We start from the raw sequence: 15,963 nt of genomic DNA, 5'->3' as shown, positions 1-15,963 counted from the left end.
CTAAAATACACCCCCTCTACGGACTCTGCAAATCACACTCATACCAAGACAAGGTGAAAGGAAAAACAACAATAGAAAATTTAAAGCAGTAATTTTTTTTGCCTCAGTGGTGTTTCATGGCACTGTAAAATAACTTATTTAAAACAGTTCCTTGTGTCTTTCTCAAATCAAATACACCAGATATTTTTAAATGTGGGAAAATAATACACACTTTCAATGCAAAAATTGAAATTTTTAATAGTGATATCTGAAATATGATACAGAGAGAAGAAAACATGCTGCATAATGAGAAGGAAAAGTAACACCAACACTTGTTTTTTGGACAAGATGCACCAGTAAGTGTTCTGTTACTTCAGATTTTATAATATTTTTTCAAAAGGCATACTTCTTTACCTGTAAGGAATCCAAGCCCATCATGGTAGGCTTTAGATAGCACTGATGGCAAGCTGATTCTAGTCCCAATCTACGTTTAAGGAAATACCTTCTTTCCTGTGTTACAGTATATATATATATTTTAAGTTCCAATCTCACTTATCTCCAGTAAACATATTTCTAAAGCTAGTTAAGTCAGATATTGAGGACACAATAGGAAAAATGTTTAGTTCATATCAACACAAACAGAAATCTCATAAAAAACTATACCAACACTGAAGGCAAGAAAGAAGGCGGCTTATATTTTAGTCATTAAAATGAACTGAACTTTTAAGCTCCATGTAGACATTTCTCTTTTGATTAAAAATTTCCAGTTTTTCAATTATCACTGAATTACAAGCTGCTAAAATGATATGCAAAGCTTTCAGAATATACTCACTTCTCCAAAAGAGTAAGGGCTGTGTTTGGATTCACCCGAAGGTACTTAGACGCTGGCTGACCATAATCAGCTAGATAAGTAGACCAATCCCAAACCATAAACAGGTCGAGGAGCTGAGGAAGATGGGGAAAATGTCAAAGCAATTTTTGACTATTTATCCACAGCCAATACATAAAGTATATGCTACTCTTGATCCATTTGACTAGAACCTGTTTCTCAGATGAACAGAATAACCAATCTTATTTTTAAAACTTCATTAACTACACTTTAGAACCAACGTAGTGTATGGTATCTTTTCACTTTTGAAATAACTAAAATTGTCAGGACTTGTCTTTCTAATAAAGTACTTCATTGCATTTTCAAATAATTGTAAAATAATGAAAACACGATTATATAATTACATTAACACTTGTTCTGATGTATAGAGATTTAATCTTTACACATTATTTGGTTCATACTCAGATTTAACTGGTAAAGGTTGCTGCTAACTGAAAAATTTTAAAGAATTTAAATTGAACCTTTTTTTTTTTAAGAGGTTAAGTGTGTTTACCTTTCAAAGAAGTCGTTTACACCTAGACTTTTCCAAAGTAATTTAAACCGAAAAGCTCAGATAATCTCAATGAAGTGCATTAAACAACCTCTGCTGGATTCTCCCTGGTGATAGATCCTCAGTAGTGTTATGAAAGGAGGCCTTCAGGACTCAGCTTGTTAACTCTAGGCAATCATTTTGTATAAACAAACAACAACAAAAAGGAAACCCTCTTGTTTTCCATAGTGTTTTAAAATTGACTATTTGCTTTATAATCTCCAGTTAGAATTGTTGTCAAATATAGAAGTAATCTTTTAAAAGCAATGCCATGCATAAACCAAAGCACCAAACTCCTTATCCAACTTTAAAACCCTAATCCCCTTTAAGCCATTTAAGACCAACTTCCTATCCTCATCTGAACTGTTTCAGAAAGCTAAATGCTTTACTTACTACCTTCCTTCAGTTTTTATATTATTCTTTCTTTTTGTTTTAGCCCACTTTACAAGTAAGGGGTGTATATTGGTTTTGCTTTCAAATGAAGTATTTTTATTTACTCTTAGAACACCAATCCACTGACTCTGAGAGACATAAAATTTCTGGGGTGGTTAAAAACTAGAGAAAAGTTACAAGAAACTAGCTCCTCCTTAGGAAGACAATGGATTTGTTTGACTCTTCCCCTCTCCACTAATTAGAGACTTTCTTGTACAAAGAAGAAAATTCTATAATGAAAATGTTTGCTACTAATATTAAAAGCCACGCTATTTTTTCTTTCAGACAACATTCTAGGCCATACCAAAAGTTAAGTCACTGGTGCAGAAACTGCACTGAGACAATGTTAAAAGAATACACTGAAAAAGAAAAGGGAAGTACTCCAAGTTCTGTGTAATTCTTTACTCTTGCTAAAGCAAGTTTCCCCTTCTTTCACAAGGAGGAATAGTTACTTTCTACACTCTGCAATGAAAATATAAATTAATATAACTTCTTTAGAATGTGAATTTGCATTATGTATTTAAGAACCTTAGAAAAAATGGCCATTCCCTTTGACTCTGTAATCCTACTTCTAGGAATCTAACTTCAGTGAACAATAATAAAGGTAGATAAAATTTTATTAACAAATATGTTAATCTCAAAAATGTTATTTGTGTTATCAAAAATTGAAGAAGGGAAAAAAACACTGAAAACAGGTTAAATCTCAATGTTAACAGAAGGGTGAAATAGTGAGATATCTATCTATGTATAGGGAGGTTATTCAAATCAATGCTTACACAGAATTTTAAATAACTTGGGAAGAAGCTTATAATAAACACTACTAATAAAATCACATAAAAACCCATCAAAAGAGACTGGAATAAAATTTGAGAAAATGTTAAGAATAGCTGTAATTTGTATGGTGGGATTATGGGTAACTGTGATTGTCTTTATTTTCATAAGGTTTACATACATACTTCCCACCCCCCCCCCAATAAATTCCAATAATGAATTCCCCTCACACAGTTGTTAAAAGCCTCATTTTGGAGGAGTCCTCTTTCAGGTATGCATTTGTGTTTGCTCAAGTGTGTGTGGGCATGCGCACAGTCAGCAGAAAGTAACCACTTAATGTACTGGCTGCAAATTCCCTTTCTTTCCGAAAAGCAACAGCAACATGACCTTTGGGATTTGGAAGAGGAAAAGGGTTTAAAATAAGGGTTGATCTACCCCCAGGTGAGAAAGGAGGAGCCCATTTAATGAATTTAAAACCTACACCAACTCCAACTGTGAGTACAGAAGTGGTTCTTTCACAGCAAAAAATAAGACTTTCCTAGATAAAGAAATACTATGCTCGTTTCTCACAAGGTCGGATACTCATTTGCAAAGTTATCGCTAGAAATTTCTTTAGAAATTACAGGAACCACAAATTTTAACCTAAATGCCCATCTGTTGTTGTTCAGTCACTAATGTGTCTGACTCGCGACCCCATGGACTGCAGTAAGCAGGTTTCCCTGTCCACCATCTCCCAGAGCTTACTCAAACTCAAGTCCACTGAGTTGGTGATGCCATCCAACCAACTCATCCTCTGTCATCCCCTTCTCCTCCTGCCTTCAATCTTTGCCAGCATCAGGGTCTTTTCCAGTGAGTCGGCTCTTGACATCAGAGGCTTGATACAGAGGACAGATTTCCTCGTTAGAAAGCATTGGGTCTAATGTTAATTAAGGTAAATGAACTTCCAGAAAAAAGCACTCCTTTTTCTGAATGGACTACAGAAATGGACTATATCCATAACAATTATAAGGTCCTTTTTCACTTTTTAAAATACAGTTCTTTTGAGATGAAAGATGTAACACAAAACTAGGGCATTATTCTTGGGTCCTACCTAACATTATGCCGGGCCAGGTTCATGGACTGAGTCCATTTCTATAAGCAGCTACCTGTGCCTCTTTTGACCAAGAAGCAGGAGGCCAGGTTTCTGGGATGGTTTAAAAACATGACTGCTCTAGAGCCACAGTGTGACAGGAAGGGACGAGGAAACTGGAGTGGTGCCACCGACTTCTTCACTCCACACAGCCACTGCCTTGGGAATGCCTCTCACATTCATTGTGGTTTCACAGGATGTACTCTGTCCTTATGGAAAACTTCACTTCTCTGTTTCAAGTTTTACTTCCTTCAGATGGCAGTACACAAATAATACATCTGTTATTAATCACAAAAAATCTCCCTCAGTCTTGTAAATAAACTGTGAGACATGGTCTCAACAGGTGAATTTATTAGTTAACATATATAACTGAAATTCAAAGATGTAGATCAAACATGAACAAAAACAAAAATCTCCCCTAGATTATCCACAAGCAGTTTTACAATTACTTATTAAAGGATAAATTCAGGTATATTATAACAAAAATTGGTATTAGGTTCTAAAAATGGGTTTGTCCCAATAGTCAAGTAAAGTAATTCCATCTTAAATCCTTTGGGGAAGTAAGCAAAGTATGGATCATACAAAAATGAATAGCAAAATAACATGCCTCAGTTCTATTTCATCATGATTTATAAGATTATCTAAAATTAGTAACTTAATTTTTTTTTTTACCAAGGATTCAAAAACACCCTTCATAACTAATCTGATAATATAAGGTGGATTTATGCCAACTTTTTAAAGTGAGTTGTATGTTTCACTTCCTCAGTGATTCCTACGTACGTCCAGCAAACAAAAAGATTCGGCTTAAGAAAAGAAATGGTTGCATGGGTGGTCTATTTATATGCTCAATATAGTTGAAAATCACTTTAGAATCACTAAAGAGTTAGTCTGTGTCAAAGCATTTAGCCTGCTGACGGTTTCCCATCCAAAATTGCACTCCAAATCTACACCCAAGAAACTTGGGGTCTCAGACCTGTTGAGATCACTTTGTGCAAACGACACAATGAATCTAGCCCGACTTAAAACCATTCTATGGAACTCTTGAAGTGACTTTTTGCCTTTGTAAAAGTGAACCCAGAGTGCTAGGTCATTTTTTCCTTGAATCTGGTTTAGCTTTCTTTGTTTTGGGTCTTTGGGTTTTGCTTTTGAAGCACCTCAGGGGCAGTGACCCAAGGCAGAAGATAAATAAAGTTAAGCCAACCTCAAGAGAAAAGCAATTGGGGATACCAGGTTTGCTTTTGTAAATGTGAACAGTGATCTGGGGGCTCAGGGTCAACCTTAGTCCCCCAAATTCCCCTTTCCAAACACTAAACCCACCTGGGACCTCAAAGTTGCTTTGCAGATTCCAAAAGTAAACCAGGAGATCATTTTTCCTTTGCTTCCAAAAAAACAAAGCCAAACCAAGGGCTCCTAGAGTGCTTCAGAGACTTAAATGACAACAAAAATCCTAAACCAGAATGTAGCTTTAAGGAAGAAATATGAGTAATTAGGCACTGGGGGATTCAAGAAAAATGGGTCTTATTAAATTGACCACAATGGGGGGGGGGGCGGCGCGGAATACAAGTACTTTTTCTAAATAGATGTTGAAATCAAATGATGAGCTCCATATGCTTTTTAAAGCACTTGGCTTTTACCCCTTTCCAGCTATCTGAAACGACATTTGGAAAATTCCACATGCCGCACAGAAAAGAATTTTCAGTAGCAGATAGAGGGGGCTTGGGCAAAAACTAAAGAAGCAGTGTTGAGCGTCTATCCACTTCATTTTTTGCCCCTAGGTGTTCACTGCTCTCGTGCTGCCTTTTGACTCTCTGATACACCTGACCCCTAACCCATGTCTGCCCTCTTCAAATAGTCCATCTGCCAAACCCACTCGCAGCCAGCCTTTCCACTCCTAACTATGTGAGGATCAGGAGCAAGGTCTGAGCACATTGTGGCTTAAAGGCATTCTTCTTTCTCTCCAAGTCACTTAACTCCAGTGAACTGGACACAGCAGAAGCAGAATGTTCCTAAAGTATTTCTGATGATAAACCAAGTAGTAGTCCTAGATAACTACTAGGTTGGTTTGGAATTTGGGGAAAAAAGAGGCAAAAGAAATTTACATCATTAGATTTATACACATCTGTATTTACTTTTTCTTGAATTTCTTGGTCACTACCATGGCTAAAAGACCATGAAAATACATATATATGTTTGATTTTATGTGGTTTCTTTCTTTATTAAGATTAATTTTATCAGGTAATACATGGTTAATAATCAAATGGGGCAGATCATTACACTTTCCATTCTCAGACGCAGTCAAGTTAACTCCTGTTTTAATACTGGTGATTATCTCAATATTTCTAAATATACTTATTTTTCTTGTTTTTATTTATCATCATACAGTTAGCATATATGAGGATTTATCTTATTTATACTACCTTCCTATTTTTGATAGTTATAACAATTTCTCTCTATTTTTGCTTTTATAATTTTAATATAATTAGACTCCTGTTTCTTCTTATATCACCTTAAACTTTTTTTTTAACAGTTGTGAGATGTATTTCATATATAGTCCAGTTTATCCATTTAAAGTATACAAATCAGTGGTCTTGAGTACATTCACGGAATTCTCCAACCACCTCAATAAATTTGAGAACATTTTTATCACCCCATACTCATTAGCAGTCAGTCTCCAAAGTGCAGTCACATAACATGTGTTTTTTGTGTGTCCAGTTTCTTTTATTTAACATAATATTTTTAAGGTTTATCCATGTTGTAGCAGGTATCAGTAATTCATTCCTCTTTACTGCCAAATAACATTCTGTTATATGGATATACCACATTTGTTTATCTGTTTATCAGTTACTGAGCATTTGGGTTATTCCCATCCAGGGGCTATTATGAATAATACTGCTATGAACATGTTTTTGGGTGGACATGCATTTTACTCTTGGGTATGTATCTGGGAGTAGAATTGGTTGCAGAAACTTTTAAGAGGATATTTTGACTTTCCGTTTAGTAATGTAAGAATATTAGCACCTTATATAGTTGAGTTTTAAATAATTCTCTTGGCAATTGGGATTTAAAATATTTATATTATATATTTAAACTCATATAACAAAAGATATTTAGCTGAAGTTTCCTAAAAAGTTATGAATCCAGACAGATATTAGTAAATTATTATGAAGAATTTGGGGGGACTTTCCTGGCAGTTCAGTAGTTAAGACTTTGTGCTTCCACTGTGGGGGGCATGAGTTCTATCCCTGGTTGGAGAACTAAGATCTTGCATGACATGAGGCACAGCCCCCTCTCCCCAAATAACTTTTTTATCTTCTACTTCTAAAATACAAAAAACCTAGTAACTAGCCAAATAGGACATTTCAGATATTTTGCCTAAGTGGTTGAGTGTGATTTTGGCTTGGAGGCTACCTTCACATATATCTGTGGCCTGTTTTTCTTGTACCTTGTTCAGTTGCCTCGTGTTGTGAGGTGAGTCACACAGAGTGCTAGCACTTACCTAATTACCCAAACCAGAAATCTGGATTCACTCTGCTTTGAATCTTCTCTCTCACAACTCCTGCACCTTATTTATTCCCAAATTACATCAACTTAACGTCCTAAATATTTTTTGCCTAGATATTTCTTGAATTCACTTGTTACCTACTTTCCACCACTGCTATTACTACTGTCCCAGATTTAGATATCAGATTCTGTCCCCTAGGGCCTTTGGTCTTGCCTATTCCCTCTGCCTCCTCCTCAGGATCCATCAACCTCCACACTGCTGCCAGAGAGAAGAAGCTAAAATACATACCTGATCATATCATTCACTTGCCTAAAACTTTCAATGACTTCCCGGCTCCTACAAGATAAAGTTCCAGTTCCTTAGCATGACATGCAAAGTGATCTTTTGGCTTCCTCTCCTGCCTTGGAATTTGAGCTCCTAAACAAGGAACTACTCAGAGTTCTCTTAAAAACCATGATGATCCCCCATGAAATTGTCATTTTCTTCTCTGAGTCCCTTTCTCCTCCTTCTTCACCCAGGAACTCTCACTTATTCCATACAATTTAAGTCTGGATTCACTTTTCTCAGGAAGCCTTCCCAGACCACCATAGGTTAGCTGTTCTCTTTCGTGTGTCCTCACATCCCCCTTCATAAAATCTCTTTCACGCTGTTTTTCACACTATGTTGATATCATAGTTACTATGTCTATCTACCCACTAAAGAATCAAATATCAATAATTCCTTCTGTAGTCTGGATGATGCATGGCTAACTCAGCCTGAGTTTTTCTTATACACCAGTAGTGAAGCCTTTTCTTCTTCCTATTAATGTACTTTGTAAGTGCCTCAAACCTGGTGACTTGTTTTGCTTAACATCTGTACCTTCACATTTGGCCCAGTACCTGGTATATAGCAGGAACCAAGCAAATGTTACCTTTTGACGCAGAGTTTATGTCTATGCAGAGCCCACATCACATATACTATATATATATATATATCTTACTATATACTAAGATAGCTATGTTATCATTTACTTTACCATTTATAATGAAGACAACTCTGAATTTTTAGTAATGCCTTATATTATTCTGAAAGCCAGACACTTAGTCTCTTTGATTTAATCTGTGCTATAGAATATAGTAAAATATTTCATAACCAAAGTTCTGCTCCTGAGATTACCTTTTGTAATCAGTGTTGCCACAATCAAACATGCTAAATAAACATTCCTCGGTCATACCTTTAATTTTCTATCTGGATTCACTACATCATCTGCCACACTTATATAACAGGGAGTTATGTAATGACTTTACCAATGAAGCTCAGACTTCCAATACTAAAGAAATCAAACCTTGAAACTCATGATGTGAGGTGTTCACTAAACTTTTAGTTCTCTATGATGAGTCATTTTGTGTCATTGCAACTCTGAAGAAATAAGATCTGCTAATATGAACTAACTTTGGAAGAACTCAAACAACAAAGGAAAACAATATGGATCAGCCAATGAACAAGAATTGTATGCCAATGTGTCTTTACTCCAGGATATAGTAGTTGCTCAAATGAGAGAAGCTAGACTGGGCTGGGATTTCTTTACGTACTCCTGTAGAGTACACTTATTAAGAAGAACAAAAGGGAGAGGGTAACCATTTTTAAATTTGTAAGAGTCTAAGTGGCTACTCCTCTCCTCTCCTCCCCATGGTTGTGTTCTAAAATAATGCAAATGAAAACTTGGAGACACTAATAGCTGGGTTAATTTAGTCTTAAATGTAATTAGTGATGTTATGTTTTACTATAAAATTTTAGCAAGTCAAATAATATATATTATTTATAATTTGTCACTAGTTACAAACACTGACTTTTGGCTTTTGAAAAAACAAAGCTAAACTAAAATTAAAACTAAATGCTTCAGGCCCCAATACATATTATCATTCTATTCTTTGAAATGGAACTCAGGCCATTTGAGACAAATGAAACACAACATGACCATTATATCCTAACTGTCTCAGGAGGAAAAGGGGGAGAGTTTCTATGGTAATAACTTAGCAGGCACTGACAAAGCAAATACCCCAGTTCTAGTCCTTGCAAGAAATGTTTGGTGAAGTGGGGAAGTGAATTTCAGATGCATGTCTCATTTGTTCAGCTTTCTAGAGATAAAGGTCTCTGTTTAATGTCCTAGAATATATTAATAAATACAGATCCTTTGCCAATTTGCCTTAGATTCCCAATGAATACAGAGTTAGCTAGTTTACCGTACTTAGCCTGAAGGAAATAAGGAAAATAAGGACCTTTGTGGTCTATATTAAAGACAAAGAATACTATAATATCTTGGTGAATATTTGTATGAAATATTTAATGGAGCCTGAATCCTCATTCATTTTTTTCTTTCAAATCTTATAATAGATTTTATAATTTTTACTCAACTTAAAAATATATGTTTTTTTGTTTGTCTAAATCTAAAAGACACTTACTTATGTTAAATAATTTATTAACCTCTAATTATCCAGGGGCTTCCCAGAAGGCTCAGACAGTTAAAAAAAAAAAAAAAAAAAAAAGCTGCCTGCAATGTAGGAGACCCAGGTTCGATTTGTACAGATGAGAGAGTTGGACCATACAGAAGGCCTAGTACCAAAGAATTGATGCTTTCGAACTGTGGTGCTGAAGACTCTTGAGGGTCCCTTGGGTAGCAAGGAGATTAAAACAGTCAATCCTAAAGGAAATTAACCCTCAATATTCACTGGAAGCACTGATGCTGAAGCTGAAGCTCCAATACTTTGGCTACCTGATGCAAAGAGCCGACTCACTGGAAAAGACCCTGATGCTGGAAAAGATTGAGGGCAGGAGAAAGGGCTGACAAAAGGATGAGATGCATCACTGACTCAATGGACATGAGTTTGACCAAACTCTGGGAGATGGTGAAGGACAGGGAAGCCTGGTATGCTGCAGTCCATGGGGTTGCAAAGAGTGGGAGATGACTGGGGACTAAACAATTATCCAGACCTAACTGTATGTAATTACCATTTGTCAGGTATAATAATTTGCTCAATAAATGCGTCAGAACACTTGCTGCTTAGTCTGTTTTCACAGATAAATTTGGTTTTTCCATAGCCCCAAGGCATAACTAAATATGAAAAAGGCAGGGGGCAGTTACGAAACTATATGCAGAAGCTAATTCATGAAGGTAGTAGGTAGGTAGAAGGTTCCATAGTTTACTTTGGGACTGGCGATGCCTGAGTGCTTAGTTAGTTACAGCTCTCTGGTAACTCTCTAGGTAACTGGTAACAGCACTGTGATGTGAACTTGAAAGGGGCAACAATGCAAACTTTAAGATGCCCCTTAGTTAAGAAGCAGCTATTGGTAAATAACTACTGGCATCACTTTCACTGCAGGTTTCAGCAGTAAAATACAAAAGAAGAAACTAAATAAAAACAACAGGGGAAGGACTTACTTTCTTGGGGAGATAAATGCAGCCAGTGGAATTAAAGGGCTTGTGATCTAAGTCCTACAAGGCTTGCAGGATGTGAATCTGCACTATGGGAGTGCAAAAAGAAATCCCTACCTGACCTCTGGATAACCTAAACAGGAAATTAGGACATTTCTAAGCAAAATAGGCTGTGTCATCCTGTTAAGATAATTGTGTTTCCATTGACACTCTGCATAAACATCTTTACACTAGGCCATTGGAAAAAATTCAAGCCACAGCATCTCTTCTTTGTAATACATAAAACTGGCGCCTGGCCCAGTACCCTCAACATAGTTGAGGAGGTAAAAGTTTGCTGATAATTAGGAAGACAAAGAAGGGGAAAGAGGGTTAACAAACAGGTAAGAAAGTTGGAAGCATTCTTAAGTATTTACAGAGAAGCTGAAAATAAGTTAGTATTCTTTTTAAAAAGGAATTTAATTCTTAAGCAGAGCTGGGTTAATTAAGAGAATAGTCAATGATTTTAAAGAATGATTCAACAAACACTACAGCTTAAAAGAATCAGCTTCCCCCCGCCCCCAATAATTAAAAAATATTTGACATTAGGTTTTAGTGTTGTAGGATGCTAGAAATCAGGTATCATTTGGGTTGGAAAATTCAAACTCCTCCAATGTCTCACATAATCAATACTCTATGGATATGACTCGGTTTATTTGATCATATTTCACTTGGATAAGAAGTGCTGTTTAAAAAAAAATGAAGTGCTGTTTTAGGATTTCCCTGGCAGTCCAGTGGTTAAGACACTGAGCTTCCACTGCAAGGGGTGTGGGAATTCAATCCCAAGTTGGGACACTAAGATCCCCCATGTCTCACAGTATATAAAAAAAATTTTTTTTTAACGCTTTTTCTTTTGATACCAACAGAGTATTTATATCTATACCTTATTAAATTCTCTTCCAAAAAAAAAATAAATTCTCTTCCAATTCAGTTTTTTTTTAATCAGCTTTCATTTTGAATTAATCATTTAAGGTAGTAATAAACTCTGGATCTCAACTTCCTCTGTCATAAAATGAAGGGACTGTGTTTATACATGACACGTACTCTACTTGACACTAGCAATTAAAAGATGATGACCCAGTGTTTGGATTCAAGTAGTTCCTAAGTGTAATGGAAGAGATAATACAGACATAATTATGAACATGTGAATTACACTGATAGAGTTATGTGTAGGTTATTATTATTAGAGCCTTCTCTTGCTTAGGAGAGTGAGATGCAAACCCAAGAAAGTATCTTAGATGGTACCCAAACTGGGTTTAATAAAGGAGTTAATCAAAGGAAGAGTGGTGGTTTTTCCAAATAGAAGGGACAGCATGAAAAAAGGTACAAAGATAAGAAATAGTTTTGCTTATGGGGAATATAATGCACTTTATAGTGTTGCTAAGCTGAAATATAAGTAAGGAAGTAGGTAGCACAAGAGACTGGAGAAGGGGACAAGGGCTAGGTCATAAAAAGACATGCATGTCTTGTTTAGGAACTTTGAGTAGCCATTGATTTTACCCATGGGACGGAGAGAAGATGATGGACAGGTAGTAGGCAGGTAGTTAGGATGGAAAGAAGAGGATGGGTTTGAGAAATATTTAGGAAGAAAAATCCCCAGGGCATGATGAATAACTAGGTATGGGATACAGCAGAGTGGTGCCATCAATCAAAATAGAGAAAATGGAAAGAAGGTCTGATCCAGAATGAGGGAAGATGATGTCTTGAGAGCTTTAGCCACACAAGATTAAGACACACATCTCAGTGGAAATGTCTACCAAGCAACTGGATATAACATTTCTGTCAGAGATAAGATGAGAATGGATGAGTTCACCCAGATAAAGTATATACTGGGAAGTGTCCTAAGAACAAAACCTCAGAGACACCAACAATCAGGGAGTAGTTGAAAATAAAGTCACAAAAGAGAAAGAAAAGCAATGTTAAGAGAGTATAGTCTTTGAAGAAGAGAAAATCTGAGAGGATATGATCAACATTATCAAATGCAGTAGGAAGAATCAGTAAGATAAGGGCTAAAAATGTCCACTGGCCTTTCCTGGTGAATACTGTTTTAGTTAGCAGTGTAGCAAAGCAGGTAGAATTGAAGAATCAATGAGAAATGAGGAAATAAGGATATAAATCCTTCTAACTCATTCTCTTAAGGAATCTGCAAAGGAGAGAAAAAAGGGATCAGAAATAGCCAGAATGAGACTAGAGAAAATACTGTCAGATTTCCCTGGCAGTCCAGTGGTTACGACTCCACGCTCCCAAAGCAGGGGGCATGGGTTTGATCCCTAGTCAGGGGAAGCCATGCCCCTGGGGAAGTCAAACAAGATTCTCTTTCTTTCCTCCTCTCAGATAGGAAAGATCTGAACATGTTTTTATGCTATGGCAAGAAAATTGGAGTGGGTTGCCATTTCCTTCTCCAGGAGATCTTCCCAACCCAGGAATTGAACCCCGGTCTCCCGCATTGTATGTAGACGCTTTACCATCTGACCCACCAGAGAAGTCTAGTTTGGAAAAGGATAAAGCAGAGGAAAGGTACAGGAGTAATGAAACAAAGTCGCATAAAAAAGAAAGACAAGAGAGCCTTGAATAAAATGGCTACCTATCATCTGATTCTAAAGGAAGGAAAGGAAGATGAGTGCAAATACAGATAAACTGTGACTGCAAAAGCAACAGGGAGAGATGGACAGTGACGGTGAGGAATGAAGGGGGTATAAGAGGCTGGAGCTTTCACTCAACAGTGGAAGAACAATGAATCTATAAATAGAAAAGAGGACCTAGGAGAACATCAATTTCTCTTTCTACTGTGCAGCTTGTGGAAGAATATGTGGCTACCACTAGTGAACTACTACAGGGTTAGCATTCCCCTTAGAATTCCATAATTAGGGAGCAGAGAAAACATTCTGCCCCAGAATAAAAGCTGTAGGGCTGTTTACATTGGAATGAAGGTATAAAGAAAGGGCTAGAAGAAGCGAGAAGGTATAGAGTAAACAAAACAACAGGGAATGAGACAGGAAATAGGTTGGGAGGTGGGAAGAAGTGGATAAAGAAAGCAGAAAGAGTAGCGAGAAAGTACTTAACTTTATTGAGTAATCAAATATTTAATCTTCTATAAAGAGAGACGCATGCCTGGGAAGTGCCAGAAATTATAATGACCAAGACTCAGGAAGAAACAGTGAAGGCTGCCATGAGGTTTTCAAAGGGCAGAGAGACCTCTGAATGTGGATGTCTCAGGACTCTGAAGAGCAGCAAGGGCCCTGGTTAAGGAGAGAACTTTTAGGAGTTTTGGTTAGACTTTCTGAAATCTCTTAATTCTCAAATCTTAGGATTTCATGACCATGAAAATCACTGACTCACAGACTGAAAGTAATTGGAAGATGATCTGACATTTAAGAAAACAGAAGAGTCAAAGAAAAAGAACTATAAATTGTAAAACACTTTAGGGACTAAACTATCACTTAACATTAAGAACTAAGCATTGTAATGTATACCTAAGAAGAAAGTTCAGGCAAAAATGCTATAATGATTAATTCTCAAATCAATTAATCCCTTCAGCAAATCACATCCTTTCCATATATACTAGCAAAAATTTTCATCATGACTGTATTATACATTTGGCTCTTAAGTCACTACTGACTTAAAAGACACTAACCTAAATTTATTTTAATATATGGTTTTATAAATATATGAGTGGAATGCACTCCTTCCAAGTGCTAGCTTAATGTTAGCAGTGTTGAGTTCCCTAAGCCAACTAAATTTGAGGATGGATGGCTCTACAGGCAACTGAGAACTACCTAAAGTCTGGAATATGTACATATTTGTACATATCTGGGGGTTATGTCTGTTCTCACTTTCCAACCAAATTACGAGACCTTCAAGGGCAGCATAATATCTCTTAATTCTCTTTTAGGGTACTCTATAAAAGCTGGTTGAACTGAACTAAATTACATTTCCTAGAACACTTTGAGAAGCAAAAGTTTAAGGACTGTGCTTTTTCTCTGAAAAAACATAGCTACGTAAGAAAAGCAGGGAAATTTATACACACGTAAAAGCGTCTAATTAGGCCACTAAAAAAGATTTGCACAAACACAGCCTGACTCTCGAACTCCTTCACACATAGATTACCTAGAAGATTCTGATAGTCTTTACACAAAGTTTACTAGTCACCTGTTCATTTTTATCTTTATTTCAGACCATTCATCATATCTGTGTGTAACTTTCACTTGACCATTTTATTCCAGTGAAGTGGAGACTTTTCTATACTTTATAAAAGAAGAAACTGGGTTTCAGAGAGATTGCCTAGTTCAAATTTATATAAAGTAGGATTAGAATCTAATTTCCTAAATTTACAAATTAAGGGCTTAAATAACTTATTTAGGATGGTTTAATTTATACAAGACTTCCTTATATTTGTAGGTTTTATTGAAACCTATCTGCTTTCAATAAAAAATTCTCGGCAAGGTTTCTCAGAACACTGCTGTAAGATTTCACATTAGATATAGCAAATACAGTAGGGGCAACCTAGGAAATTTTGTTTTATGCTGCAAAAAGACCATTAACAGTGGATATACTCATTAGTATGTGAAACAAATAGTACATTATTCTTTCTGACAAAGCATTTAAATATTTAAACTTCTCATAAATTATCCTCACAACTCAAAGAAACTGATAATTAAAAAGAGAAACATTTCTGTTTAATAAAAGAAAAATTATTAGAGAAAATAATTTTTCTTATAAATGAATAACTGCAATTTAGACAAAAGTGTGAATTACTTTTGAGAGGAAGGATAAAGTTCCCTTTTGGAAAGCATCAAATATTGATTTTATATCTAATATTACTGAATGTACAATATTTACTAAGAGCCAGAATATCACTACTTTTTATTGGTGGCAGACTATTCTAAAAATTTTAACCTATTTCTGTCAGTGAAAAAAACAGCAAGAATATCAATGATTTAAAAATTTAAATTTGGGACTATCTCTCTTTACGTTATGCACTGGCTTATAATTCCCCATCCACGGGGACAAAGTCTTACTTCTTTAGTAACACACTGAAAATGTACATCAAAATTAATCATACTATAATACTTACAGATAAGGAATATTCCATATTTGCCCAAATGGACACTCACACAAACAAGAAATGAAAAAGAGTAAAGCAGATTCATATTTACCCATATGAAATAACATAGTATTGCATGAAAAATGCAAATTATACCACATATGATCCATTCCCCTCCAAAGAAAAGAATTCTACATGTGTGCACAAAGGGGGCGCATGTGTGTGTGTTCAAATGTGCAT

General features: G+C 36.0%; 1 protein-coding gene across 4 annotated transcripts in view; it reads right to left on the bottom strand.

The window, feature by feature from the left end:
• Positions 1 to 15,963, bottom strand: part of EXOC6 (exocyst complex component 6) — a 178,400-nt gene that overhangs the window by 1,533 nt on the left and 160,904 nt on the right. For 3 of the 4 annotated variants that reach the window (XM_065922922.1, XM_065922923.1, XM_065922925.1), the window contains exon 21: positions 812 to 924. The exons of the other annotated variant lie outside the window; for it this stretch is intronic. In XM_065922922.1, the coding sequence (XP_065778994.1) occupies positions 812 to 924 (113 nt within the window). The remainder of the gene's footprint in view (positions 1 to 811; positions 925 to 15,963) is intronic. 4 annotated transcript variants of the gene reach the window in all.

Source organism: Muntiacus reevesi, chromosome 2 (assembly GCF_963930625.1).
Source record: "Muntiacus reevesi chromosome 2, mMunRee1.1, whole genome shotgun sequence".
In the NCBI taxonomy this organism is placed as follows: domain Eukaryota; kingdom Metazoa; phylum Chordata; class Mammalia; order Artiodactyla; family Cervidae; genus Muntiacus; species Muntiacus reevesi.
This window is presented reverse-complemented; position numbering and strand designations above follow the sequence as displayed.